Here is a 27,297-nt window from a genome sequence, read left to right as displayed (position 1 = left end):
CATGCTGCAGCTGGGCCAGGAGGAGCCTGATGGGCAGAGGCTGGAGTTGGAGACTCAGGAGTGGCTCGGCTCCGCCACTGACTGCATGGGCCTCTGCTCTCCTGGGCTCATAGGGCCCACTGGACTCTGAGCAGCAAGTCTTCCTGGGGGAACCGTGAGTGGTGCAAGACGGGGAAGGGGCAGGGGGTGGCAGGAGAGAAAAGAAACAGAGACTGTCAAGGAGATGGATGGATAGATAGGTAGATAGATTGATTGATTGAGGCAGGGAGGAAGCCAGGGGTGGCGTGGGGGATTCAGAGAGCTGCTCAGACAAAAAAAGCCTGAGACAGGGAGAGAAGGAGTCAGAGGAAGAGACTCAGAGAGACTGGGAAAGGGAGGGACAGAGGGAGAATGAGATGGAGATAAAGAGACACTCCTGGAGAGAGGAAAACAGAGAGAGTTAGAAAAAGAGACAAAAAGAGAGCAAGAGACAAAGACACAGAGAGAAAGACCCAGGGAAAGATAGTGGCAGACATAAGTGGCAGACAACGCGCACTGTGGAAGCTATGGTCAAAGGACCCGGAATGGCCCCGAGGACCCCCATCAATGCTCCCCTGCTACTCATGGGGCTGCTGACCACAGGTGAGTGGGATCCTGGCTCTGTACCCTGTGCCAAGTGGGCTTCCTTTCCCACCTTCTCCCCTAGACAAACCCTCTGCCCTTTCTTGCTGACCCCTTTGTGTTTCCAGGCCTGGCTCAGTTGCCAATCCCTGTGACAGCCCCTCGTGGCTTCTGGACCCTGTCGGAAAACCTGACGGCTGTGGAGGGGACCACAGTCGAGCTGCAGTGCGGGGTCAATGCCCCTGGCAGTGTGGTACAATGGGCCAAGGATGGGCTACTCCTAGGCCCTGACCCTGGGATCCCAGGCTTCCCGAGGTACTACCTCAAAGGAGATCCTGCTAGAGGTGAGAGATCAGAGCCTGAGACTCTGAACCACCAGCAGAGGCTCTAGGTCTGACCCTGTGGGCCTCATCTGCAGGTGAATTCCACCTGCACATTGAAGCATGTGACCTCAGTGATGACGCCGAGTATGAGTGCCAGGTCAGCCGCTCAGAGATGGGCCTGGAGCTCGTGTCTCCCAGAGTGATCCTCTCCATCCTGGGTATGGGTGAGAGACCCCCTGGACACTCAAGTCTGGGCTTCTAGTCCTTTTCTTCCCCAGGACCTGGGAGCTGATAGTCCCAGACCCTTCTCCCCCAAACCCGGGGTACAGGACTCATTTTTGGAGCAAGGAGACTTGGCCCACATCCTCCTGTCCTCAGTGGTGGAGGCTAATCCCACATCCTTTCTCATCAGTTCCCCCCAAGGTGCTTCAGCTGACCCCTGAGGCAGGGAGCACAGTCACCTGGGTAGCTGGGCAGGAGTATGTGGTCAGCTGTGTGTCTGGGGATGCAAAGCCAGCACCTGACATCACCTTTCTCCAAAGTGAGTGTGGGTAATTGGTGGGGATGGTGTGATGCCCCTGGAGTGGGAAGGAGGTGTGTTCCTGCCCAGTGCCTTCCTAGGGGCCCAGAAAATATATCATCACTGAGATAGGGCCCAGGAGTAGGTGAGAGGAGATGCTGAGGTCAGTGTGGAACATGCCGGATGGGAGGGGACACCCAGGGGGAGACATCCAGGAGACCACAGGAGTGCTGGTCTGGGACCTGGAAGAAGTTGAGGTTCAGGCAAGATGTGGTCAGTGATGACAGCACAGAAAGGAAAAGCTGAGGTGATGGGGGGATGGGGTACAGCCCAATAAGGATGCCAGGAGAAGGCAGAGGCCCAGGGCCTGAGAACTCCAGTCATTTGGGAATAACATTCTAGAGAACAGAAGTGAAGGAGTCCTAAGTCTTACAGGACAACAGGAATTTCCAGGGGGATGGAGCTGGCACCTCAGGTTCTTTTCCTCCAGAACCAGGAGGAAGGGGGCATCTCAGAATCTACTATGGGGAGTGCCCAGCACCCCTCCAGCCCTCTTATTGCCCCAAGGTGGACAAACAATATCTGATGTTTCTGCTAACGTGAACGAGGGGTCCCAGGAGAAACTCTTCATCACAGAAGCCACAGCCAGGTGCGCAAGTCAGGGGTATCCTGTCCTCCTATTTCCCCTTGAGAGTCCCATAGTCCAGGGATTCAAGCTGGAAACTCAGGTTGGATATGAACATCTGGGACCCAATTCTGTACCAAACACCCACAACTTTTTCAAAGGAACCCCAGTTCCAGGGTATTAAGCACAAAGGTATGGCTCCCTGAAGCCCTACTTCTTATTGCTGAATCCCAGAATCTTTCCCATGGGGGTTCCAAATCTTGGAGGAAATCAGAATGGAGACGTAGACCAGGTGTGGAGACTGGGGATCCCCACCTCTTCACCCTGACTCCCTAGATTTCAGAAGATGACTCTGACTCCCAAATCCCAACTTCCCATCCCAGGGTGACACCTCAGAGTTCAGATAATGGGCAGTTACTAGTCTGTGAGGGGTCCAGCCCAGCTTTGGCCACTCCCATCAAGGCTTCGATCACTATGAATGTTCTGTGTAAGTGGAGAACTGAACCAGTTGTGGGCATTGAGGGTGGGAAGCAGGATGGGGGCCCTGGAGGATTGCAGGAATTATGGAAAATTCAGTAACGCCAAAGAGGAACATGTCTGGCTATGGGGACTAGAAAGAATGAATGGGCTCCCCAGGTCAACTGAGTGGCTACTGTGCCCCAGTTCCCCCAGGACCCCCTGTCATCCAGTGGCCAGGTCTGGAAGAAGGGCACGTGAGGGCAGGGCAGAGCCTGGAGCTGCCCTGCACAGCGCAAGGAGGAAATCCGCTAGCCACACTACAGTGGCTAAAGGTGAGGGCAAAGGCCAGCATGGGAGGGTTGGGGGCGGGCTGGAGCCAGGAACCAGCTCTGAGCTGGTCTAGGCCTGACCCTATCTCCAGAACGGCCAGCCCGTGTCCACAGCGTGGGGCACAGAGCATGTCCAGGCGGTGGCCCGCAGTGTACTGACAATGACAGTGCGGCCGGAAGACCATGGAGCAAGGCTCAGCTGTGAAGCCTACAACAGTGTATCCACAGGCACCCAGGAACAAAGTGTCACACTACAGGTCACCTGTGAGTCCTGGTGCTAGCTGTCTGTCAGCCTGTGCCCCCAAATCATGCTTATCCATTGCCAAAGACTTCATCATCTGTACCCCATCCCCTTGTCTGTCTGTACAGGGGGTCTGTGAGGAACCTAGTTCACCCTAGGGTCTCTCTCTGTCCATCTGTCCTGCAGTTCCCCCCAGTGCCATTACCATCCTAGGATCTGCATCGCAGACTGAGAACAAGAATGTGACACTGTGCTGTATCGCCAAGTCCAGTCGCCCTCGGGTCCTGCTGCAGTGGTGGCTAGGGGGGCGTCAGCTGCTTCCTACAGATGAAACAGTCATGGATGTGAGGAGGGGGCTGAGCCAGGAGGGGGCTGAGGGCACAACTCCTGGAGCTGGGACAGGAGGGCTCTGGCAGCTTGGAGGCCTTGGTCCTTCAGAAATGTGACCTGGGGCTCCCTGAATCCTACATCTCACCAGGAGGAGGTCAAGATGTCTCATGTGCCCCTGCTGGGGTCTGTGGTAGGCCTAGGCCTCTGATACCATGGGTGGGGATGTTTTAGTCCCCAGGCCCAAATCCCATTCTCTGCTAGGGCCTGCATGGTGGGCACATCTCCATGTCTAATCTGACGTTCCTGGTGCGGCGGGAAGACAATGGCCTGACCCTCACCTGCGAGGCCTTCAGTGAGGCCTTCACCAAGGAGACCTTCAAGAAGTCACTCACCTTGAATGTGAAATGTGAGTCCCTATCCTGATCCAGGAATGCCTCCAGGCCCCACAGACCCCACCCTGAGGCCCCAGCCCAGAGGAAGAAGTTACCCTTCAGCTTCTCCCTGCAGATCCTGCCCAGAAACTGTGGATTGAGGGTCCACCAGAGGGGCAGCATCTCAGGACTGGGACCCGGGTGAGGCTGGTGTGTTTGGCCATTGGGGGCAACCCAGATCCCTCCCTCACCTGGTACAAGGTCAGTGTCCAGCAAGGGTTGTTGGGTGACCAGTAATTTGGGGAAGGATGAGGACCCTCCTCTCCTTCAGAATCTTTGACAATCTTGAAAATACTTTAATTTCTTGAAAAATACTGGAAATTCTGAATTTTAGTAGGGAATTGTAAGAGAAAAAAATGCCATGAGAATTAAATGGAATCTTAAGGAAAATTCTGGGAATTCCGGGAAAACAATTCCAGGATAAAAGAAGGAATTCTAGATCAAGATTGGGAATTCTAGAGATAAAGTCAATTGATTCCATTAAAATTAAAAGCAATGCTGGTGAAAAGTTCAATTCAGAGGAAATGTCAAGAATGTTAGGGAAAGGTCAGGAATTGCAGAAAAAATTGACTAAAATTATGGGGAGAGGCTACATATTTGGGGGCCAAGACTAGTGATTTCACAGAACATTGAAAATCCTTTAATATTAAATTAAATCCTTGAGATATATAGGTAAGAAAATGAAATTCCTTTAAAATTAGAGGAAATGCTGATAGAATTCTGGCAAGTTAGGGAACTACTGGAAATTCTCGGGAAAAGACTAGGAATTATAGGAATGACATCAGAATTCCATTTTTTTGAATGGAATTTTGGGGAAATACCAAGAATTGGGGCAACATAAAGGATTCTAGTGATTAGGATAATAAGGGAAATATTGAGAAAAATTTGGAAATCTGTGGAAGTCACTGGAATTAAGGTAAAGGTCAAAGGCAATCTTTGGGAAAAGTGGGAATGTTAAGTAAAAGAATAGAGGACAGGGACTGGGGGGATAGCTCAGTTGGTAGAGTGCTTGCTTGCAAGCACAAGGCCTTGGGTTCGATCCCCAGCACAGTCAAAAAAAAAAAAAAAAAAAAAAGAAGTGAAGGAAGTCTGCCCAAGGTCTGGAAATTTCAAGGGAATTTCTGGTGCATAGTGTGGTTAATATTGAAGGAATGGAATTTGAGGAGTGGGGCAGAGGGTCCTCGGGGGACTGGGGAGGTGGGACACGGCAGGAGGCAGGATCTCAGGGAAAGAGGGAGAGACTCAGGGTTAGGGGTTCTCAATTCCAGGCCCACTTCTTAACTCTAGCGAGATGCCAGTTGATGGGAATGCCTTTTCCTTACCCCACAAAGGCCTTGTCTGGCCTGGCGGCGACCAATCCAATAGGGTCATCTCGGACTGGGTGGGGAAGGGCAGGGCTACCTGCAGTCCCCGAGCCAGTCCCTCCGGGTCCTCAGAACTCGCGCACAGTGACCGAGCCGCGGCTGCCGCAGGAGTTACGGCGGGTGCACCTGGGAAGTACGGAGAAGTCTGGGAGCACCTTCTCCCGCGAACTGGTGTTGGTCGCAGGTCCGTCGGACAATCAGGCCAAGTTCTCCTGCAAGGCGGGCCAGCTTACAGTGTCCACGCAGCTTGTGGTGCAGTGTGAGGACGCAAAAGGACCGGGCGGGGGGAAGGTTTGGCTGGCGTGAGGTACAGACCAGGAGGTGGGAGGGGCCGGGCTGGGGACTGGAGGCTGAGCCGGATTTGGGGTCAAGATGCTGTGAAAGTAGGCCAGGAGGTCCCCTCGTCTCAGCTTCACTCCTCTGACCCGCTAAGTTCCTCCAACGAATTTGACGATCCTGGCCAACGTGTCTGCGCTGCGCCCAGGGGACGCCTTAAACTTGACGTGCGTTAGCATTAGCAGCAACCCACCAGTGAATTTGTCATGGGACAAGGAGGGAGAGAGGTGAGAGTGTGAGGCTCCGCCCCTCCCATCCTGGCGCTAGAGACTGTTGGGCCCTAGAGGCCATTGGGGCAATAGCCCTCCGACCTCTAGTTTTGGTCCCACCCTCGCACCAACCCTGGCTGATCCCACTGTCTGCGGTGTGCATAGGCTGGAAGACGTGGCCGCACCGCCCCAGAGCGCCCCGTTCAAAGGCTCCGCTGCGTCCAGGAGCGTTTTTCTCCGGGTGTTATCCCGTGACCACGACCACCGCGTGACCTGCCGCGCCCACAGTGCGGAGCTCCGCGAAACCGTGAGCTCCTTCTACCGCCTCAATGTGCTGTGTACGTTCGTCGGTCTGAACCCCTTGATCCCCTGCTGACCCTAAACTACTCCAGCCTTCCCCTTGACACTGTCTTTAAGCACCATCCGGAATCTTGTAACTTTTCTAACCTTTATCCTAATCCCTGCACCAACTGGTATTTTGCTCCAACTCCTGACTCTTATCCTGACCCCTCTCTCCATACTTAAGCCTGACGGCACTTACACTTTTCCTAAATGAATCTTAACTTCTATCCTGTTAACTTTGCAACCCTGGTTCTTCGTGACCCTGACTTAACCCTTAAACCTGTGCCTGATCTCAACTCCATCCCTTACCCCCACTTTAACAACACTCTTGACTCCCTGCGGCTCTCCCTCTGAAGACGCTCCAGAGTTCCTGGGGGAGCAAAAGCTCGTGGTAACCGCGGTAGAGCAGGGCCAGGCACTGCTGCCTGTATTGGTGTCTGCTAACCCCGCTCCCGAGGCCTTCAACTGGACCTTCCGCGGCTATCGCCTCAGCCCAGGTGCCGGAAGTGGACACAGAAAGGGGTGGGAGTCCTGAGGATGGGAGGGCCTGCCACACCCCTTACCCTGACTTCCCCCAGCTGGTGGTCCCCGACATCGCATCCTGTCTGGTGGGGCTCTGCAGCTGTGGAATGTGACCCGCGCGGACGATGGCTTCTATCAGTTGCACTGCCAGAACTCAGAGGGCACCGCTGAAGCCCTAGTGCGGCTGGATGTGCATTGTGAGCCCCGCAGCACTCCAGGAAATTAGGGTCTCTGGGAGCCCTGCCTACCATGGGGACCTTGGGACCCACTGTGGAATCTTCTCAATGTGGAAGCTCTGCCTACTTAGGGTCAACCACCCATCCTAGAATCCTCCCATTTTGGAAGTCCCCTCACTCCCATTGTGGAATCCGTGCCCACTAAAAAGACCCAGTGTGGAATCTCTACCCGGAGAGGGGGACCACCTACAAGGGAGCTACTCCCTTAGGGAGCAAAGCCCACTGTTGAAGTCCCACTCTCCAAGTACTCCACATAGATGGCAAACTATCCACACCATAATTTTCCAGGATACCTCTAAGACACCCCTCCCACCTGGAGCCCTCTCCCTGTGTCTGGGCCCAGTGCCTTTCCCAAACCCCTATCTCCCACCAGATGCTCCCACCATCCGTGCCCTCCAGGACCCTACCGAGGTGAATGTCGGGGATTCCGTGGACATAGTCTGCACTGTTGATGCCAATCCCATTCTTCCAGGGATGTTCAACTGGGAGAGGCTGGTGAGGACCCAGCCTTTAGTGAATGGAGGTGGAGCAGGGGGATGTGATTTCTTAACTGTGAGATCCTTGGGAGTTGGGTCCACATCTGTGTGATTATATAACTATAGACTTGTCAGGGCATGCTCCAAGAATGAATAGCGGTTAGCTGAACAGTAGATAATGGGTGGATGAGTGGTTTGATAGCTAGGTGAGTGCACAGGTGGGTGGATGAATGAATGGATGGAAGAACAGATGGACAAGTGAAAGGATAGATAAATGAATGAGTAGATGAAAGGGTGGCTAGATGATTGAATGAGAGAAAGAATGAACAGATCAGACTGTAGATGAGTGAATGGATACAACATCAGTGGAAAGATGTGTATGGAAGGATGAATCAATGTATGGATAGATCAATGGAGAGATGAATAAATAGCTGGATACATGGGTGAACAGTTGCATGTATTCATGAATGTGTGTATATTTGAGTGAATAAATGTTCTTATGGTAGGGGGCAGCAAGGGAGGATAGACGGGTGCATAGGAGGAAGACAAGTGGTTGGTTGCATGAATAAGTGGGTGAATAGATGGAAGTATAAATGGATGAATGGGTGGCTCAATAGTTAAATGAATAGATTGATGGATGGGTGGAGAGATGCTTCCAGGCATGAATAGTTAGATAGATATATGGTGAGAGTTTGGCTGGATTGGTGAATGAATGAATTGATTGGATAAATGGTTGGAGGGATGGTAAGAGATTGTGGTTATAGATGGGACACGATTTTGATGATGATGGATTTGGGGCAAAGCTGGAGGACAACTTCTGAGTCTTGGGTATCCAGGGAGAAGAAGAGGAAGACCAGAGCCTGGAGGATATGGAGAAGATAACAAAAGGATCCACAGGACGCCTGCGGATTCACCATGCCAAGCTGACACAGGCTGGTGCTTACCAGTGTATTGTGGACAACGGAGTGGCACCTCCAGCCCGGGGGCTGGTCCGTCTTGTGGTCAGATGTGGGTAACACTTAAGCCCTTGACTTCAAAAGTCTGCCACTAAACTCACTGCTCTGTGTCCGCCCACATACCTCATGTTGATCTCCCAACCCATCCTAGTTGCCCCCCAGGTGGAACATCCTACTCCCCTAACTAAAGTGGCTGCAGCTGGAGACAGCACCAGTTCTGCTACCCTCCACTGCCGTGCCCGAGGTGTCCCCAACATCATCTTCACTTGGACCAAAGATGGGGTCCCTTTGGATCTCCAAGATCCCAGGTGAGCCAGGCCTGCCAGGCAGTGCTCCAGCCCAAACTCTGGTCCCTAGTCCCTGAATCCCTGCCTCACTTTCTTTCCAGGTACACGGAGCACACATATCACCAGGGTGGGATCCACAGCAGTCTCCTGACCATCGCCAATGTGTCTGCAGCCCAGGACTATGCCCTCTTCACATGCACGGCCACCAACCCCCTTGGCTCAGACCACACCAACATTCAGCTCGTCAGCATTAGTATGATGGGAAAGGGCTGGGAGGGTGTTGAAGGGGTGCTTCTTGGGTCAACTCCCAAATCCCTGGTTGGCCGTGTTGCTGACACCTGAGAGGATGGAGTCTGTGACTTCCCTAAAAATCCTCACGGGAGACTAGATCTTCTGGGAAACCCACAACAGAGACAAAAAGATTAAAATGAGTTGGGAAGACTTATTGACTCAAGTAACTGAAAAGTGGATTTTTCAGGAGTTGCTGGATCTAGAGCCAACTGTTTTCCAGAACTTCTGTCCAACTCTTAGGTCAGCTTTTCTGTGTTACCTTTATTCTAAAGCTCCTCCTGGTGGTCTGTAAGACTTCCCAGAGGAGGGCTGGGGTTGTGGCTCAGTGTAGAGCACTTCCCTGGCATGCGTGAGGCACCGGGTTTGATCCTCAGCACCACATATACATAATAAAATAAAGGTCCATTGACAACTAAAAAATATATATTTAAACAAAGAACATTAAAAAAAAAAGAATTCCCAGAGGAAACAGAATTCTATCTCCTCTGAACAGTTGTATGGAAAAACTAGAATGAAATTTCACTGGCTTCACTTGGATTCCAGCTCATCCCTGAACCAATCATCTGATGTGGGGTGGGAAACACTCTAATTGGCCAGGCATGGTCACATGTCCATCTTCCTAGGAGTGGAGTCACTTCCATCAGAAGAATGTGACCTGAGAATGTGGGAGAGTGGTTTTCCAAAAGAAATTCAGAGTGTTGGAACTGTTAGCAATGAGAATAGATGTGAGGTTGGCATAAAAAATCCACTATAAGGAACATGTGTGTGCATGTGTACGCATGTATATGTGGTGTATGTCTATGTATATATACAATATAAATGTATATAAATCTATATATTCATCTACTTGCTAAAATTTATTTGTAATCCCCAAATCAATACTCATGGTACTTTTGTGGTCCCTCAAGGACATATATAGAGTGATGCAAAATTCGAGTCACCTGCTGTGCATGTTCCTAGCTGAGACTGAACAAGGTGACACTCTGTGTCTTGTTCCAGCTCTTATACTGTAAATAAGTATGGTTTATTTAGTGTCACTTTTTAAAATTTTTGTGCTTTTTGGTTGGTGATTTTGTCATAAAAAATGACCACCAAGCACAAAGCCAAAATACTGCCCAGTGTTCGTAAGTGTAAGAAGGCTGTGATGTGCCTTATAGAAAAAAATACTTTTGCTGGATAAGTTTGTTCCAGCCTGAGTTAGAGTGCTTTTGGCCTTGAAACACTAGTGAATCACAATATGTATTAAGTAAGGGGTCTTTAACAGGAACATGCTTAAACATGCTTCCATGTATTCATGGATTGATGAAAATGATGTGACAAGAGTTTGAAGGAAGCTAACCCTGAGTTTCCTCTACAAGCAACAGTTTGGTGTTTGCCAATTTAGTGTTCACAGTGAACTTATTGAACATAATGACCATGAATAATGAAATTAACTGTAATTTAGAATCATCATTAGGAAAAATCTGAAAAGAATTGTCTAGAATCCTTTGGTAGCCTCTATTTTCCCCATCCTTCTTTCCAAAGGCCGTCCTGACCCCCCATTGAGATTCAAGGTTGTGAGCATGACCCCCCACTCAGTGGGGCTGGAGTGGAAGCCCGGCTTTGATGGAGGCTTGCCTCAGAGGTTCCACATCAGGTGGGTCCCCATCAAGGCAAGTAAGGCGTGGCAGCCAGGGGGGCTGGTCATTTTCCTGAACTTACTGTTCTCTCTATCATGCAGGTATGAAGCCCTGGAGACTCCAGGGTTTCTCTACGTGGATGTCCTACCACCCCAGGCCACCACCTTCACCCTGACTGGGCTGAAGCCTTCTACACGATATAGGGTCTGGCTGCTGGCCAGCAATGCTCTGGGGGACAGTGGATTAGCTGACAAGGGGATACAGCTCTCCATCACCACCCCAGGTGGGAAGGACAGTCTTGGGCAGGTTGCAAAGTTCCTCAGAGAACTTACAGGGTAGCATAGTGAAATGGATACTAGTGATATTCTCCTTTTACAGATGAAGCCCAGAGAAGTTAAGCAAATCAACCAAGGTCACACAGTTAGGAAGAGGTGGAGATGAGATTGAAATCTCAGGCAGATGAACTCCAGGGATCTGCTTTTAGCCTCTAACCTGTACTGTCTGGGTATGATTACTGCCAATAGGAAATTATAAAATCTTTTGAATTGAATACGAAAGAAAACCAAAAAATGGGGGTGCAGCTAAAGTAGTGCTAAGAGGAAATTTGATGGCATTAAGTATTTATATTAGATTTTTTTAAAAAGCCTTCAAGTAGACATTTTAAGTTTCCATCTTAAGAAACTTGAAAAAGAGGAACAAATTAAACCCAAAGCAAACAGAAGGAAGGTAAGAGCAGAAATTAATGAACTAGAAAACAGAAAAAAGGAAAAAAATAAATGAAACAGAAAACTAGTTCTTTGAAAAGATTGATAAAATGTATAAAACTGATCGAGACAAAAAAGAGCGAAGACACAACTTCCGAAAATACCAGAAAAGCAAGAGGAGACATTATTACTGACCCTACAGAGACTGAAAGGGTGTGCAGGAATATTCTGAATAACCTTAGGCCAACACATTCAGTGACTTTGATAAAAGGGACACATTCCTTGAAAATGGCTAAGAAGTATTTTATGATTCTGACAGGCTCAGTAGTGCAGTGGTTAATCCCACAGGGCCTGGCTCAGGAAGGCCTGGGTTCAAACCCACACCTCCCCTGCCACTTCCCAGTTTTGTGAACTTAGGCAAGTGCCTCAGTGTCTAAAAATTAGGTTTCTCACAGATCTCTCTCCTTCAGTTTGTGAAAGCAAGCTCGTCTCAGACAGTTGTAAGGATTAAATAGTTAATATATTTAAAGTGCTTTTAGAACAGGACCAGTACAAAGTAAGTCTCTAAAATATTAGTTTAAAGGAATGCCCCTTGCTCACCCTCTGTTTACTTTATCCACAAAACTCCCTTAAATCCCCCTCTTTCTGTCTTCCCCCAATAGAACAGCCTTTATCTCCATGAAAGTAAAGACCCTTTCCCAGGATTTTCCTGCAAACTTCCTTGCTCTTTTTTCTTTCCTTCTTCTTTTTTCCCATTTTGCTCTCGCATTTGAACACTAAAGCATAAAGTACTGCACTAACCTCCTTTTATCTAGAAATTGAAGAGGTCTTTAAGGGATGCTGACAGCCCAATATCTTTTTGTTGTTGTTGTTAACTCAGCAAATTGATAATTCAGGTTAAAGGACCTTGTACAGCATAAAGCACTCATTTATAACATTATTGTTCTTATTATTATTATTTTATTATTACTGATATTCACATTGCTAATATTAGCGTGTTGCCATTATTATCGTCAATACTCAGCTATCTTTAGAATACCCCTAAGAAATCATATACCCATTCCAATGAATTTCAAAGTGAGGTGAAAAGCTTTGCAAGAGGCTAAGAAATACATAAGGCTCATCTCAGATTCTTGTTATTAATGCATAATCTCTGTATTCACCTGCCCCAGGCCTGGACCAGCCTTCTGGAGAACCTGACCACCAGCTACCCACAGAGCAGCCCGCAGGCAAGTGCTCGACCCCCTGAGTCCTGCCCCCTCCCCTGAGAATGGAACCTTCTGACTTCTGACCCCTTCTCCTCTTCCTTGTGGTCATTAACTACTCTGTCCCTGAAGATTCCCACTTTCATCTACAGATGCTCTTCCTCTTGTCTGGAGTGATTATATTTTTTCTCTTCCTAGTTTAATTTAATTCTAAAAGAATTAGCTGATTCTGTGCTCTGTAAGGAGGCTGTTACAGTTCATTTTAGCTTCATATAAAACCACCCAAACATGGGCACCTATAGCAACACACATTATTTCCCATGACTCTGTGAGTCTGGTGAAGCAGTACTGATCTTGGATGGTTTGAATCATTCTACAATCAGCTGGCAGCTGGAATTGTCGGTCTAGGATGGCCTCTATGTTAGTCTGCTTTTTGTCACTGTGACAAAATACCTGAGAAAAAACAACTTAAAGGGGGAAAGATTTATTTTAGCTCACAGTTTTTAGTCTGTGTTCAGCTGGCTCCATTGCTTTGGGCCTGAGGTGAGGCAGAACATCATAGTGGAAGGATGTAGCTGAACAGAGCTGCTCACCTCATGGAGCGGGCAGAGCCAGAACAAGGAAGGAGCCAGGGACAAGATATAGTCTCCAAGGGCACACTTCCTTCAACTAGGCCCATATCCTGTAGTTTCCATAACCTCCCAATAGTCCAGTTAGCTCTGACTCCACCAATGAATTAATCTATTGATTAGTTAGAGCCCCATGATCTAATCACTTCCCTAAACACCCCCACAACTTCGCTGCACTGGGGATGAAGCCTGCAACACATGAGCCTTTGGGAACACTTCATATCCAAATCATAGCATCCTCCCTTTCACATGGCTGGCAGTCAGCTGGCTCTTTATTGGGACAATGGCGCTCCTTGTCATAGTCACAGGGAGGTGGTCATAGGGGTCCCAAGAACAACAAGGGAGGAACAACCGATATACTATCAATTTTTCAAGTTTCTGATTCTCTCACATTTGTTCTTGCCTCATTGGTCAAATCAAGTCACTTGGCTTGCTTTTGGCAGAGGTGTATGGATGGGGAATTACTCAGCAACGTAGAAACAGCTGGACGTGGTGATACAGCCTAGTGATTCCAGAGACTCAGGAGGCAGAGACAGGCGGATCACAAGTTCAAGGCCAACCTCAGCAACTTACTGAGGCCCTAAGCAACTTAGCAAGATCCTGTCCCAAAATAAAAAAAAATAAATAAAAAGGGCTGGGGATGTGGCTCAGTGGTAGAGCACCCCTCAGGGTTCAATCCCTTAGTACCAAAAAAACAAAAACAAATAAACAAACAAAAAAAGACAAAAACAGGACAAGAAGCCCTCCCACACGCCAAGCTTTCATTTCACTTCTTAGCTGTCTGTAGATGTGTCCTAACCTGTGACAAAAAGTCACCATGGGTCAAATGCCAATCACTGTGGAAAGTGATCTTTTCCAGGATGGCTCATGTGGTGCCCCCAGAGTCCTGTAGGAATCATACAGACTAGGAGCAGGGGAGTGGTTCTTTTCCCAAAGGAAAACAAGTGTTGTTAGCAGTCGATGGCAAAACGAAAGGCAAGCAGATGTCTGTTTAGAGGGACTGAACCTTGTCTTCAGGGCTATGGTAACCCAGTATTGGCTGGGATGGCAGTTGATGGAAATAATTCATTTGTGATGAAGTCTGGGATGACTAGAAGCTTTCTTGAGGAGAAAGGACATTGAGGATAGACACTTGATTATTCCAAGACTCAGAGTTGTGAATTTGCTTCAGTGATTCTGGAAATAGCTGGTGGTTAGTTTGAGTGACCAGAAGGTACAATTCCAGATTCTATGGTTGGTGTTGCTGGGCAAAACTGGAGCTGTGGAAAGAGACTAGATTACAGAAGGTCTTGAATGCACAACTAAGGAGCTGAAGTTTCCTCCTCAGTCCATAGAGCGGGCTCAGGCAATGGTTGAACCTGCTGCTAATGACTTGACATGAGAGAGGAGCCACCTGCCCTTAGGAGGCAAGGAGTGGAGATGGAGATTGTTGCTTATTTGCTTCCTTGAACCTTGGATGGGGGCACTTTGCTTGATCAGGGGCAGCTTTCTCAGAGAGCTCCACTTTGGACCCAGAGCAGATTGTTTGGGGCTCTCTGAGAGGTATCTTCCACCCCTAGGACCCTCGGGGCTACCCCTGCTGCCCGTGTTGTTTGCTGTTGGGGGTCTTCTGCTGCTTTCCAATGCCTCCTGTGTTGGGGGATTCCTCTGGCGACGGAGACTGAAGCATCTTGCTGAGGGTGAGGAGACATCCTTCCCCTGTCAGGACAGAGACTCAAGGGTGACAGGGACCCTGGGGTTGCTGCATATTCAAGATCTCCTCAAGATAAGATGGGCCCACACGGGAGTGTCTGATTCCTTTTCCCCTGTTTCTCTCAGGCATCTCAGAGAAGACAGAAGCAGGGTAAGTAGGGGTATTTTGCTGTAAAGAAGGCTCTGAGGGATGATGTTTGGGGGTGACAATCACCCAATTGCCACCCACACCTCCATCTTGGAAGGTCGGAGGAAGACAGAGTCAGGAATGAATATGAGGAGAGCCAGTGGACTGGGGACCGGGACACCCGAAGCTCCATGGTGAGTATGGGTGGCTTGGACAGCTTCAGTGACAGGGGGTGACAAACTACACTATGAGCTTCAGGTTAATTATTTCCCTTTCTGTAACTATGGAGTCAAAAATGGAAAGGACTTTACCTGGTTTTGTGTGTGTCTGACAGGTTAGCACGTCAGAAGTAGAATATTACCACTCCATGAAGAACTTCAGCCCTCGGCTGCCCCCCACCCTGGAGGAGGGACCTTATCCCCAAGGTGAGTCATTACCGCATCAGGACGGCCCCATTCCACGGCTCTCCTTACATCTGAACTGGGTGCCCTGATCATTCTTCCTTCTACTCCAACCCTGGGCTTCACAGGTCTTGAAGATGAGAACATGACCTTTTCTGAGCACCTGTATGATGAGGTGGAAAGAATGTATGCCCCATCTGGGGCCTGGGGACCCCTGTACGATGAAGTACAGATGGTAAGGAGATTTGTGTCACACTCAAGTCAGGCTGGAAACCTGCCTCCTATCGCTTGTATTAGTTAGGGTAAATTAGCTGCTGTGACAGAGACCTGGCTCTAATCCAGTGGCCTAAAGAAGACAGTCTAGGATTGAAGATGTATCTCAATGACAGAGCTCTTGCTGAGCATGGGCAAAGCCATGGGTTCAATTTCTGGCACTGTAAAGAAAGCAGAAAGCAGTCTATTTCTTTCTCACATGGCTGTCAGAGGTAAGCTCTACTGTTACCTGTTTGTTCAGAACCTAAGTTATTTCCATTATGTTCCTCTGCCATCTCCTGGGACATCCATCATCCAGGTCTGTGTGGAAGGGCCAGTCTCAGCTGGATCAAAAGGGACAAAGTGTGTAGAGGAGCCACAACCCTGCCTTATGGCCCAGGTTCAGAAATGGGACACGTCACTTCTGCTCTCATTCCACCAGGGAGAACATGGTCATATTGCTACACGTCACTGCAAAGGAGGCTGTGAAATGTAGTCTAGCTTGATACCTACACGCCTCACTACAATTCAGTTACTGTGAAAGAATGAAGGGAAGCACTTACTTGAGTACTTAGTAATCTCTATGACAATGGTTAAGCAACTAGAGAGAAAGAATTTTTTGGTCCACTTAGATGAGAAGTTCAGGGATAGGATTGTCTTCAGGACCAGAGAGACCCAGGAGTTTCTCCCTAAAGATTTCCTAGAAAATCCAGGTTTGTAAACAATTAGATTATAACTCTTCAAAGAAAGAGAATGACTCTTTTCCAAAGCTCCAAATGCATAGTGATGGCATTGATGGAGCTTGGGTCTTATAATCATTGTTGAACCAATCACTGAGGCAGGGGATGGAATTTATCAATCTGACAGCCCTGAATCCGTGTCCACCCGTGAAATCAGGGCCTACTCTACTCTGTTCACTGGGTTAAGAGTGGGAGAAGAGAGAGAACCCAGAAGGAAGTGAAGATGGTATCTGGACAGATGAAAACAGCAGGCACTTTAACCACCCAACCACCCGTTGCCCCAAAGTAAGGGAAGTGGGACAGAACACTTGAAGTGTGTGACCTTTGCTAATGCTCTGGTACCTCTGGCCCAAGGAAGTCCCCTTTAACAACGTCCCACTTGATGCACTGTTCTCAGATTGTAGTTCCATACCACCAAGGAAATAACATGTAACCTCCACAGGTGCTGTCCATGGTGCTGGACTGTATGGGTCCTGAAAGCACAGATGATGGAGTCTGCAGACATTTTCTGTACAGGGTCAGAGAGTAAATATTTTGGACTTCGTGAGACATATTGTTCCTCAAAACTGCTCAGTTCTGCCACAGTAAGGGAAAGGCAGTCATACATAAATGAATGACTGTAGCTCTGTTACAATAAAACTTTATTTTTGGACACTGAAATTTGAATTTCATGTAATCTTCATATGCCACAAATATTATTATTCTTTTAATTTTACCAATAACAATTTATAAATGTCAAACCATTCTTGGCTCTCAGGCAATACAAAAACAGGTGGCAATCTGCATTTAGCTCATGAGCCAAGCTGCTCTAAGGTTTGCTAAACAATTCTTTTCTTCCAGCTCTAGAACAAAGCACATTGCCAGCAAGGATGACCCTTCACAGTCTTTTTCTCTCTTTTATTTTGATAGGGAAGTGTTTTGGAAATGCACAGGGCCAACAGAGTCATGACTCACATTCCAAAATTGCCATAGCTGATATCATGATCTTTTTAAAGATCCTGACATATAAATTATTTTCCTGACATGAAATTATGAAATATCTTGACATTGTTTCAAAATAGTCCAGCTGGTGAAAATAGAGGCTGAGAGGCAAAGATTTAGATATATCAAGATGGAGCAAGGGTCGATACTGTTGAAATTAGGTGTTGGATACATGGTGGTTCATGAGGGGTTCATTATAATCACTCTTCAGTGTGTAGATTGGATATTTTCCATAATTAAGAAGTAGAGGGCTGGGGAGATAGCTCAGTTGATAGAATGCTTGCCTCGCAAGCACAAGGCCCTGGGTTCAATCCCCAGCACTGCAAAAAAAAAAAAAAAAAAAAAAAAAAAAAAAAAAAAAGTAGAACCTTTTTCCCTGGGAAGTTGAGCAGGGAGGGATTTGTGTTCTCCATAGCTGTGACGATGACCCAGAAGGATCTCTCCATGGTTCTAATTCTACTTTTTGCCTGTTAGGACCCTTATGGTCTCCATTGGCATGAGGACAAGTATGAGGATCCAAGAGGAATCTATGACCAAGTGGCAGAAGACATGGATGCCGTGGGATCTGATTCTCTACCCTTTGAGCTGAGGGGAGAGCTGGTGTGACATTTGCATGTGCCTTTCCTACACCGCAGGACAAATACTCCAATGGTCTTTCTCATTCCCACCTGGGCTGAGCTTGTTAGGTGAGCTCCAGAAGACATGAAGAGATGAGTTTTTCCAAGACAGAGCATGGGGGGATATGTGTAAGTGACAGAAGAGGGAGTCAAGCTGGTGTCAAAAGACAAGCAAGTCTCCTCCTGAGATGAGTTTTAGAAACTCAACTTCTCCTAAAGGGACAGACTAATTCATACATGACACCTCAACAATGTAGCTATTCTAAGGGTCTTTATGCTTTTTGAAGTAAAAAATTCATATTTATGAAAGACGTATTAGAAATTCATTTCAGGGGGCGGAGCTGGGGTTGTACCTCAATGGTAAGAGTGCTTGCCTAGCATGCATGAGACACTGGGTTTGATCCTAAGTACCACGAACAAATAAATAAAATGAAGGTACAGTGTCCATCTACAATTAAAGCAATTTAAAAAACCCTGCCATCTTTAAAAAGAAAGAAAAAAATAACTCATTTCAGGGCTGAGGATGTAGCTCAGTAGTAGAACGTCCACCTGTCATGTATGAGACCCTAGGTTAGGATCCTAGCACTGCCAAAAGTAACAAAAACAAACAAAAAAATCAATTCACTTTGAGTTTGATAACACCTGAAATAATAAGTGCAGTTCATGTCCTGTGTGTACTTGGCTTATTGTTTTCCACGAATCTAAAGCATGATGCATAAACTGTCGCACACATGTAAGCATAAATAGACTATCAAAATGGAGGTAGATGCAAAAGAATACATACCATATGATTTCATTTATAGGAAAAACTGATTTATTGTGCTATGGTGATATAAGAGAGTGCCTTGCTCTTCGGAAGTGTGCACTCTTCTATATTTAGGGCAAAAGGTATTGCAGCTTCAGTTTATTCTCAAACAGATGAGAAAAAACATGTATATTTACACAGAGATCAAAACAGATGAAGCCCGGTAAAATGTTGACATTTGGGGAATCTGGGCAAAGTGTATGTTGGAATTCTTTGTTCCATTCTTGGAGCTTTTCCATTGGTCTGAAATCATGTCAAAATAAAAGTTAAAGTTAAAAAAATTGTTGTAAAGGTACATGACAATGACATAGGTGCAAAGGATATGAAGCTGGTGTCGTGGGCTCTTGGGTTCTACCCAGCTGTCTTCTTTCGCTGGTGATGATTACATACCTATATGAATGTACTGAATACCACTGAACTGGGCATTTCTAAATGGTTAAGATGGTAAATTTTATATTGTGTATTTTACCACAATAAAAATTGAAGAGAAACCCAACTAATGAAACACAAAAATGGGCTTTGCCCACTCTTGCTCATGACAAGCCTGCATCATGAACCATGGATAATGTTTATCCATTCTGTTTCTGAAGGCTCAGAAGAAGAAAAAGAAATCCAAAGCAAAAATACTCAGGCACAGCCAAGCACGGTGGCTCATGCCTGTAATCCCAGAGGCTCAGGAGGCTGAGGTAGGAGGAGCACAAGTTCAAAGCCAGCCTCAGCAACTTAGTAAGGCCCTAAGTAACTCAGCAAGACTCTGTCTCTAAATAAAATACAAAATAAGGCTGGGGATGTGGCTCAGTGGTCGAGTGCCCCTGAATTCAATCCCTGGTACCCCCCCATCAAAAAAAATACTGGGGCACAACCATGTGCTTACAAGGGTGTAAATTGCCAACCAAAAATGTTTTGGCAGTATATACTAAATCTGAACATATGCGTAAATGCCATGACCCAATAGTTATATACCCAATGGAGATACTTATATATGTGAACAGAGGTACAAACTAGTAGGTTCAATGGCATCAGGAACTATAAACAACCCAAGTGTCCATGAAAGGAAAATGGATAACTTAATTATATATTCATCCAATGAATACTAGGCAATGAGGGTGAATGAACTCTGATGTTTAGAACAACATGGACAGATTTTGCCAGCATAATAGTGGATCAAAGTCAGGCTCAAAAGGGAACATGCTGTATGATATCAACTGCAAACAGGCAAAACTAATCTGTGACATCAGAAGTCAAGAGTAGTTACCTTTGGTGAACAAAGGGATAGTGATTGGGACCAGTGAAGGGAGAGCTTCTGGGGTAGGGAGTTGATAATGCTGTCTATCACCTGGGAGCTAGCTACGTAGGTGTGGTCACTTTCTGAAAATTTATCGTACTGAATTTGTAATATGGGCATGCTTTTTTATATGTGTTACATTTTACTTAAAATTTTAGATTATATATCACCATCGGTATTGTGATTTTCTAATATGGTGGACAAAAAAGGAACAATTGTCACTCTGTATCAGTTTCCTCTCAGAAAAGGTAGATATATTTTAACCGTACCCCAATTTTTCATGTTTGCATATATGTTACGTTAATAAAGTCATTCATAATTGTGTTGCCTTTTATTTTTACCCACACAAATGCAAGTTGTTCAGGAAGTGAAGCTAATGCCCAGTTTTCTTGGCTCCTGACTTCTAAAAGTCAGTAAAGCACCTTCTGATCAGCTAGCAACCACGAACGCTTGTGCAAATATCAAACTCTCCCCACTAGGGGGCGGTACTGCCCCGTTTGAGAAGACCTGATTTAGCCAGCGATGGTGAACCAGCGCGTGCCTGTCGGGTTCTGGAGTTCAAGAGGTCTGCGGGCTGGGAATGCAGCTCAGTGGTAGAGTGCTTGTCTAGCATGCATGGGACCCAGGGTACAGTCCCCAGCCCTAGAGTGGGGTGGGGGGCGGGGGGAAGGAGAGATCTGTACTGGAGGTCAGGGAGTGTCCTCTGCATGTAAGTGGCCACTGAACCCCAATATTAAAGGATAAATAGCTGTACAGGCAGAGAGGACTCCAGGAGCACAGCTCAGGGAGGAATTTTCCTAAAATTGCTTGAAAATAAAGGGCTAGTCAGGGAGTGGAGGAATTGAGGCTGATGAGATGAGCAAGGATAAATCACGAAGGTTATCTTAGGGGTTTGTTCTTTATCCGAGGATAGAAGCCATTTTGCAACAATAACAGCATTTATTCCATTTCTACTTGCCAGTCTAAGTTCTTCATATGTATTATGTATTCTGGAACCATCCGACTCGCTCATGAGTCCTGTTGCTTTTGTCATTCAGTGTCCTTTGCCCTGTGTGCTGGTGACGATGCAGTTTAGCTTTGGAAATCAATGGGCCCCAGTCCCCTGCTGCAGATAGGCTTTGTGCTTGGGATGAGCACACTTTACCAGAGGATTCGGGAATGGGCCCATCACTGGATCCAGCCAGCATCTCATGCTTCATCCCCAGTGATTGACATGAGGCACATCATGTGACCTAGTCTGACCCTATTAGAGGTGGATTTGACCCCTGTTCTTTCATTTAGGACACTGTTTCTATACTGCTATTAAAACCCCTCTTCTCTCCGGTATGGTGGCACACACCTGTAATCTCCACTATTGGGGAGGCTGAAGCAAGAGGATCCCAAGTTCGAGGCCAGCCTCAGTAACTTAGACCCTAGCTCAAAATAAAAAAGGAGGTCTGGGGATGTAGTTCAGTGGTAGGGCACTGCCAACAGACAAACAGAAAACACCCTTCCTCTTTCTCCCCAAATGGGCACTCAGCCCCAAAAGGACCCTCTGGGAACCTTGTTCAAGAGCCTTCCATGGCTACCAAGGAGCAGCCCATTGTGTGCTTCCAGGCCTCTCCCCCTCCCTCACTCTCACCCTCACTTCCAGCTTCACTCTCCCCCAGCCATCTTTCCAGAAGGTCAGAAGTGAAGGATTTGGAAACTCGCAACCCCTCTGGAGAAAAGGAAACTGAGGACTCTGACCTTTCACGATTTCCCTTATCTCCAACTTCCCCCTCCGCCCTCCTGTCATTTGAGTGTCATTTGTCTGAGGTAAATGGGAGCTTCTGTCATGTAGAAGCCCAGGCCGAGGAAGGGGAGGAAGGGGTAATGAGAAGAGCACAGAAGGAACGCAGGCCTGGTCCCCACCTATAGCTGAACCTGCTGTCCCCGGTACAATAGGTCCCGGGGCAACTGTTCCCCCACCTGCCCTCCTGCCCTACCCTAAATGAGCCCCCAAAAGTAATCGACCAACTCCTCCCACGACCTGACCCTGCTAAACCTTTATAAAGGCCAAATCCTCGTTGGAACCCACTGCCATTTTCCCCTCAAAAATGTGCCCCTCCCTTGCTTAATAAAGCATCGCTGGTCCGTTGAGGTCTGCTCCATTTTCGTTTTCGTTTTGTATTCTCTTTCCTGTGCTTCCAGGAAGAAGGCTGATCTTCCCCAAGAACCATAGTTGCTTCTACCTCCCTGCCTTTAATTAATGTGTCTGGGCTCTCCGCTTGGAATCCACCCTCTTCACCCAGTGGAATTTGTGGCACATCTAGTCCATGCTGGAGGACACACAGGTGGGTAACAGATTTCATTGTCTTCTGTGTTCTGCATGATGTGTACACGCATGGATTTCTTTTTATGTAACTAGTTTAAAATATGCTTGCTGTTCAGACTGCAGATTCATGTTTTTCATCAGTTCTGGAAAATTCTCAGCCATTATTTTTTCAAAGATTGCCTCTCCTCATTCTCTCTAATTTGAGACTTGTTAGATACTTGATGTGTCTCAGCCATCTTCGTCTCGCTGGGTTGCATAATTCCTTGTGTTTGGAGTACTGTGCTCTGATGTATCTTCCTATTCAATGGTTCTGTCTTCAGCTTGGTCTAATCCACTGAGCTTTCATCTCTAGAAGTTTCATCTATCATTTTATTTTCCAAAGTTGCTTTTTCATTCCTGATACTTTGTTGCTTGTTTATATTTTGATTATATATTATAATTCTTTAATCATTTCATAAATGGCTGGTTTATTGTCTGATTTAAGCAACTCCAATGTCAAAGATTTGAAGGTCTGAATCTTATGTTTGTGCCCACAGCAGATTATATTTCCCAAACAAAGATGGTCACAGGATTTGCTCTTCTTTCAGTGTGACTTGACACCATTTGCCTTTTGAATCTGGGCAGGTTTATGACACAATGGCGGAAGTGACGCTGTGTGGCTTCTACAGCTAGGTCATAACAGGCAGTACAGCTTATTCCTGATTGACTTAAGATATTCACATCATGACCTAATTACCACACTGTAAAGAACCCCAAGTATGCAGTGAGAGAACCCAGGCTCCCAGGCTTAACTGAGCCCCCAGCCAGCAAAGTGAGCACAATAAATTACTGCTATTATTTTAAACCACCAAGTTCTAGGTTAGTTTATTTTGTAGCAGTAGATAATTCAAGCAGTTGCTTCTGCTGACTTTCACTCATGGTGGCTTACTTCCTTGTATGCTTGGTGATTTTTTTTTTTTTTTTTTTTTTTTTTTTTGGTGGTGCTGGGGATTGAACCCAGGGCCTTGTGCTTGCAAGGCAAGCACTGTACCAGCTGAGCTATCTCCCCAGCCCAGCTTGGTGATTTTCGAGTGAGCTTATAGCTTGATCTTAGTCACTGGTAGTCCTGCCAATTTAAATTGGGGAATCCTCCTGTAGAGAAGGTTTACTTCTGGTTCTGGTGACACCTGTGGGGTATCACTGAGCTCAGTCCACCTCAGACTCTCTCGGGATCTTGGCTTAACTTGGAAGTACCAGGTCCAGATCCCCTGCCTCCCCAGTATACCAAAATTTAGCATCTCAGTATCAATGCCACTATTAGCAATCACTTTCAGGACAGCACTGGCCCTCTCAGCTGTTTGATTTTTTGAGGAAGTGATCCTTGGGTTCTCCTCTGCCTCTTACGAAATCAGTTATGACTCAAGAAATGGGTCTTCCTGGGTGCAGTCAGTCAGGAGGCTGAGGCAAGAGGATCTCAAGTTCAAGGCCAGCCTCAGCAACTTAGCAAGACTTTGTCTCAAAAAAAAAAAAAAAAAAAAAAAAGACTGGGTATGTAGCTCAGTGGTAAAATGTTCCTAGGTTCAATCTCTACTACTATTAATACTACAAAAATAATAATAATAATAATAAAGTGAGTCCTATTTATAATCCACTTGTATCAATGTAAGAAGAAATCACTAAGGCCCTTGTCCAGCAAATGCCAGACATTTAATTTTCAATCATTCAACAAAAATTAGGACTTGGGCTAGGTGATATGTATAAATAAATGACAAAAATGAATATGATTCCTACCTTCACAGCCTAGTGAGGAGGGAGAGATTAACTACGTGCTTACTCAGAGATGAATGAACACACAGAGCCTACAAGGTCGCTTTGGTGTTAGAGCGTGACATGATAGAACTTCCCACCATCTGGGCAGGGCGTGTAAGTCAGCGTTCTGTCGCTGTGACTGAAATACCTGACCAGAACAACTTAGAGGAGGGAGAGTTTATTTTGGCTCATGATTTTAGAGGTTTAGTTCATGGGCCAACTCCACTACTGTAGGTCCAAGACGAAGCCAAACACCAGGGCAGGAGGCGGGCGGTGGAAGGAAACTGCTACCTCAAGATGGCTGAAAAGGAGGGAGAGAAGGAGAGGGAGAGAGAAGAGGAAGAAGGGGCCACAGGGAAGATGCACCCTTTCAGGGCATCCCCTGCCCAAGTGTCCCAGCTCCTCCATGTGCAGCATCTAGGACACATGGTGGCAAGGTGTTGTTTCTGAAGGGCTTGGGCAGCTCTGCCTCTTTGGCCTTGTCAGTTGAAGTGCACCTGGCCTCTCTTCCAGCCTGTCTCTCTCTGCAGCCAGCAGCTTTTCTTGGCAGACAGCACATTACTGGCATCTCCTAATTCCTGGGGTTCCCATTCCAACTTTGGCTTCCCCTTTACAGCTTCATGCATCACCCTTTCAGCAAAAGCCCACAGACCCTGCTACCCTTTGCCTGGCTTCCCAGGCCTTCCTTTGAAATCTCAGGGAAAACCTCCATGAACCCCTCACTCCAGCATCCTGCATTTCTGTGGAATCAGCATCACAATACCCGAGCCCCATGGAATCATGGCTACAGCAGCCTCTGAGTGCCCATGTAGCTCTGCATGATGAAACAATTTCCTAGGACCCCATGTATGAGCAGGCACCCCCATGATCTCTTCTCAATGGAATTTAATTTTCTGTACCCTGCAGCCTGTAGTGGGTATGGTCTTGCAAATTCCTGAGACACCCTCAAGCCATCTTTCTTATTGTTTCTGTGAAAAGTATTTAGCATCTCTCTAGGGGCTCTAATCTCTTCAAAAATCACAACTTCCTTGGTCCCAGCTTTACAAGCATTTAAAAAATCTTTTAGTTCTGCTTTTTGTTCCTTATTCTGAATGCTGTCCTGCCTTGATGTTCCTCCACTAATTAATTAGACCATCACCTTTAAATTCAGCTTCACACAAAGTCTCAGGACATGGGCAAAATGTAGCCAAGTTCTTTGCTAGAACATAGCATGAGTGGCCTCTAGTCCAGTTCCCGATAGAGTCCTCATTTCCCTCTGAAACCTCATGAGCTCATCCTCATGCCTTTCTGGTCTTCTAAGCTCCCTCCAGAATCACCAGTAAGCTCCACTTACAACATTCTGAAGGTTTTCCAGCTTGCATCTCCAAACTTTCCAAAATTCCCACAAACTAGCTCCAAAGACTTCTGAGCCATATGGTCAGAAGTTAGTCACAGCAGCAACCCCACTTCCCAGTACCAATTTCTATTTTAGTCAGCTTTGTGTCTCTGTGAGCAAAAGACCTGACAAGAACAAATTTCAAGGAGAAAAAGTTTCTTTAAGGCTGGTGGTTTCAGAGGTTATAATTCATAGCCAACGGACTCCATTGCTCTGGGCCCAAGGTGAGGCAGCGTGTGATGGGGAAGGGCCCAGCAGAGGAGAGCTGTTCGGGTCCTGGTGGGCTCAGGAAGCTTAGAGAGGGAGGAAGGACCACAGGGAAGACGCACCCTTCCAGAGCCTGCTTCCAGTGACCCCCTCCTCAGCCACGCCCACCTGCCTAGAGTTACCACCCAGGCTATTCAAACGAGGATGGACTAATTAGGTCACAGCTCTCATAATCAAACCCTCCCACCTCAGAACATTCCTGGACTAGCAGGAGCTTTTGGGGGACACCTCATATCCACACCATAATACTACTTCACTTCTTTGATGTATTCACTAGTTATTCAGCACCTGATATGTGCTGACCATAATGGGGCGCTGCAGCCTCTTAGGACCAAGCAAGAATGCCAGGGAAGGAAGGGAGAGTAGTTCAGCGATCACAAGAGGAAACTGGGGGAATGTCAGAAGCAGGTGTCTGATTTCCATATTTTTTAATTAAAATTTTATTAATTTTTACAGACTGCATTTTGATTCATTGTACACAAATGGAGTACAACTTTTCATTTCTATGGCTGTGCACAATGTAGATTCACACTATTCATGTAATTATACATGTACACAGGGTAATACTGTCTGTTTCATTCTCTTTCCGTCCCCCAATCCCTCCCACCCCATTTTCCTCTACACCATCTAAAGTTCCTTCATTCTTCTCTTCCCCCCAATGCCATGCTCCTTTGTTATATATCATCATCCACTTATCAGAGAAAACATTAGGCCTTTGATTTTTTGGGCTTGGCCTATTTCACTTAGCATGATATTCTCCAACTTCATCCATTTACCAGCAAATGCCATAATTTTATTCTTCTTAATGGCTGAGTAATATTCCATGGTTCCCATATTTGGCCAGAGCATCTGTGCTTGATACCCTAGAACTGTGGTTCCCATGGGAATATCTTTGGAGTCAGGGTGAGGGGACAGTGCCCCTCAGATGCCACACTAGACTGGTCTCCATGCCTATTGCCTTGGGACTTGGGGTTCCCGTGAGAAATTTGGGGTCGTCTCCCCATGCATGTTGCCTTCTGTGTGTCTGTCCTTCCTGCGGCCCCTTCCTGGTCCAGTCCCATACTTGCCCATTCTGATCTGCCTCACCTTCCTCCCTGTGCTGCCAGCTTCCGTCTCCCTCTCGGATCTGCTCTCTTCTTGATAGCCAGGGGGAATCTTCCTGAAGCCTAAATCCGAGATTCCTGCCTGGAATCCCCCGTGGCCCTCTGCATCATAAGTAAAATCAGCACTTCATAAGGAATGTGTAAGGGCCCTCCCAGTCTGGCCCCTGGAGACTGTTTTGCTTCCGACTCCTCTCCCTGTGTCTCCCTAAACTCTTCCCAAGCTCCCAGCCCTCCAGGGACAAGTGTCTTGAGGGCTTTGAACCAGCACCTCACTGTCTCTCTCTCCTGTTGGAAATGGTTCCAGCAGAGGCGTTGAGAAGCCTCTGCTCCTCAGTACCTTGATGGTATTGAGTAACTTGGTGATTACGAGATCTGGCACAAGGACCCTGGAGGCAACCTCGCTGTCACCAGCGGAGACCAGCTTAACAAATGATGGCTGTAGACCAAAACTCTGACTTACAGGCATTAGGGAGGATAAAGGAACACACTCCATGACGTCATAAGGATGTAATCAGATAAATCCTATAAGTGGGA

At 47.0% G+C, this 27,297-nt stretch overlaps 2 protein-coding genes across 5 annotated transcripts; both read left to right on the top strand.

Annotated features, from left to right (window-relative positions):
- Positions 1 to 185: 185 nt before the first annotated feature.
- LOC306648178 (nephrin) lies at positions 186 to 12,449 on the top strand (the record flags this gene model as incomplete). 4 transcript variants are annotated; one of them, XM_079118026.1, is made up of 23 exons in its annotated part: positions 186 to 621; positions 729 to 944; positions 1,019 to 1,141; positions 1,336 to 1,464; positions 2,011 to 2,092; positions 2,452 to 2,555; positions 2,732 to 2,859; positions 2,949 to 3,120; positions 3,284 to 3,441; positions 3,689 to 3,833; positions 3,935 to 4,059; positions 5,295 to 5,481; positions 5,656 to 5,785; positions 5,933 to 6,105; positions 6,466 to 6,606; positions 6,688 to 6,828; positions 7,241 to 7,362; positions 8,180 to 8,351; positions 8,451 to 8,607; positions 8,688 to 8,839; positions 10,402 to 10,513; positions 10,598 to 10,779; positions 12,373 to 12,449. In XM_079118026.1, exons 1-23 carry the CDS (start codon positions 546 to 548, stop codon positions 12,447 to 12,449), a joined length of 3,204 nt encoding a protein of 1,067 aa, XP_078974152.1. In that variant the 5' UTR covers positions 186 to 545. The 4 variants fall into 4 exon arrangements, with proteins under 4 accessions (XP_078974152.1, XP_078974153.1, XP_078974154.1 ...); XM_079118027.1 differs by lacking the exon at positions 1,019 to 1,141; XM_079118028.1 differs by lacking the exon at positions 10,598 to 10,779 and having other exon boundaries at positions 12,373 to 12,430.
- A 1,303-nt stretch (positions 12,450 to 13,752) lies between these two features.
- LOC306648180 (nephrin-like) lies at positions 13,753 to 20,199 on the top strand. The gene is made up of 6 exons (XM_079118031.1): positions 13,753 to 14,713; positions 14,853 to 14,877; positions 14,972 to 15,047; positions 15,188 to 15,278; positions 15,383 to 15,489; positions 17,702 to 20,199. Exons 1-6 carry the CDS (start codon positions 14,491 to 14,493, stop codon positions 17,831 to 17,833), a joined length of 654 nt encoding a protein of 217 aa, XP_078974157.1. The 5' UTR covers positions 13,753 to 14,490; the 3' UTR covers positions 17,834 to 20,199.
- The last annotated feature ends 7,098 nt before the right edge of the window (positions 20,200 to 27,297 follow it).

This window comes from Sciurus vulgaris (genome assembly GCF_902686455.1).
Source record: "Sciurus vulgaris genome assembly, chromosome: 17".
NCBI classification, from domain to species: Eukaryota; Metazoa; Chordata; class Mammalia; order Rodentia; family Sciuridae; genus Sciurus; species Sciurus vulgaris.
The sequence above is the reverse complement of the archived record's forward strand: the minus strand, read 5'-3'. Positions and strand labels throughout refer to the sequence as shown.

Excerpts from the sequence above, each read along its gene's own strand:
- LOC306648180 (XM_079118031.1), top strand. The coding sequence starts at position 14,491 with ATGGGGGCACTTTGCTTGATCAGGGGCAGCTTTCTCAGAGAGCTCCAC. Across the intron at positions 14,714-14,852 it reads ACTGAAGCATCTTGCTGAGG|GCATCTCAGAGAAGACAGAA; the intron begins GTGAGGAGACAT and ends TGTTTCTCTCAG. Across the intron at positions 15,279-15,382 it reads GGAGGGACCTTATCCCCAAG|GTCTTGAAGATGAGAACATG; the intron begins GTGAGTCATTAC and ends TGGGCTTCACAG.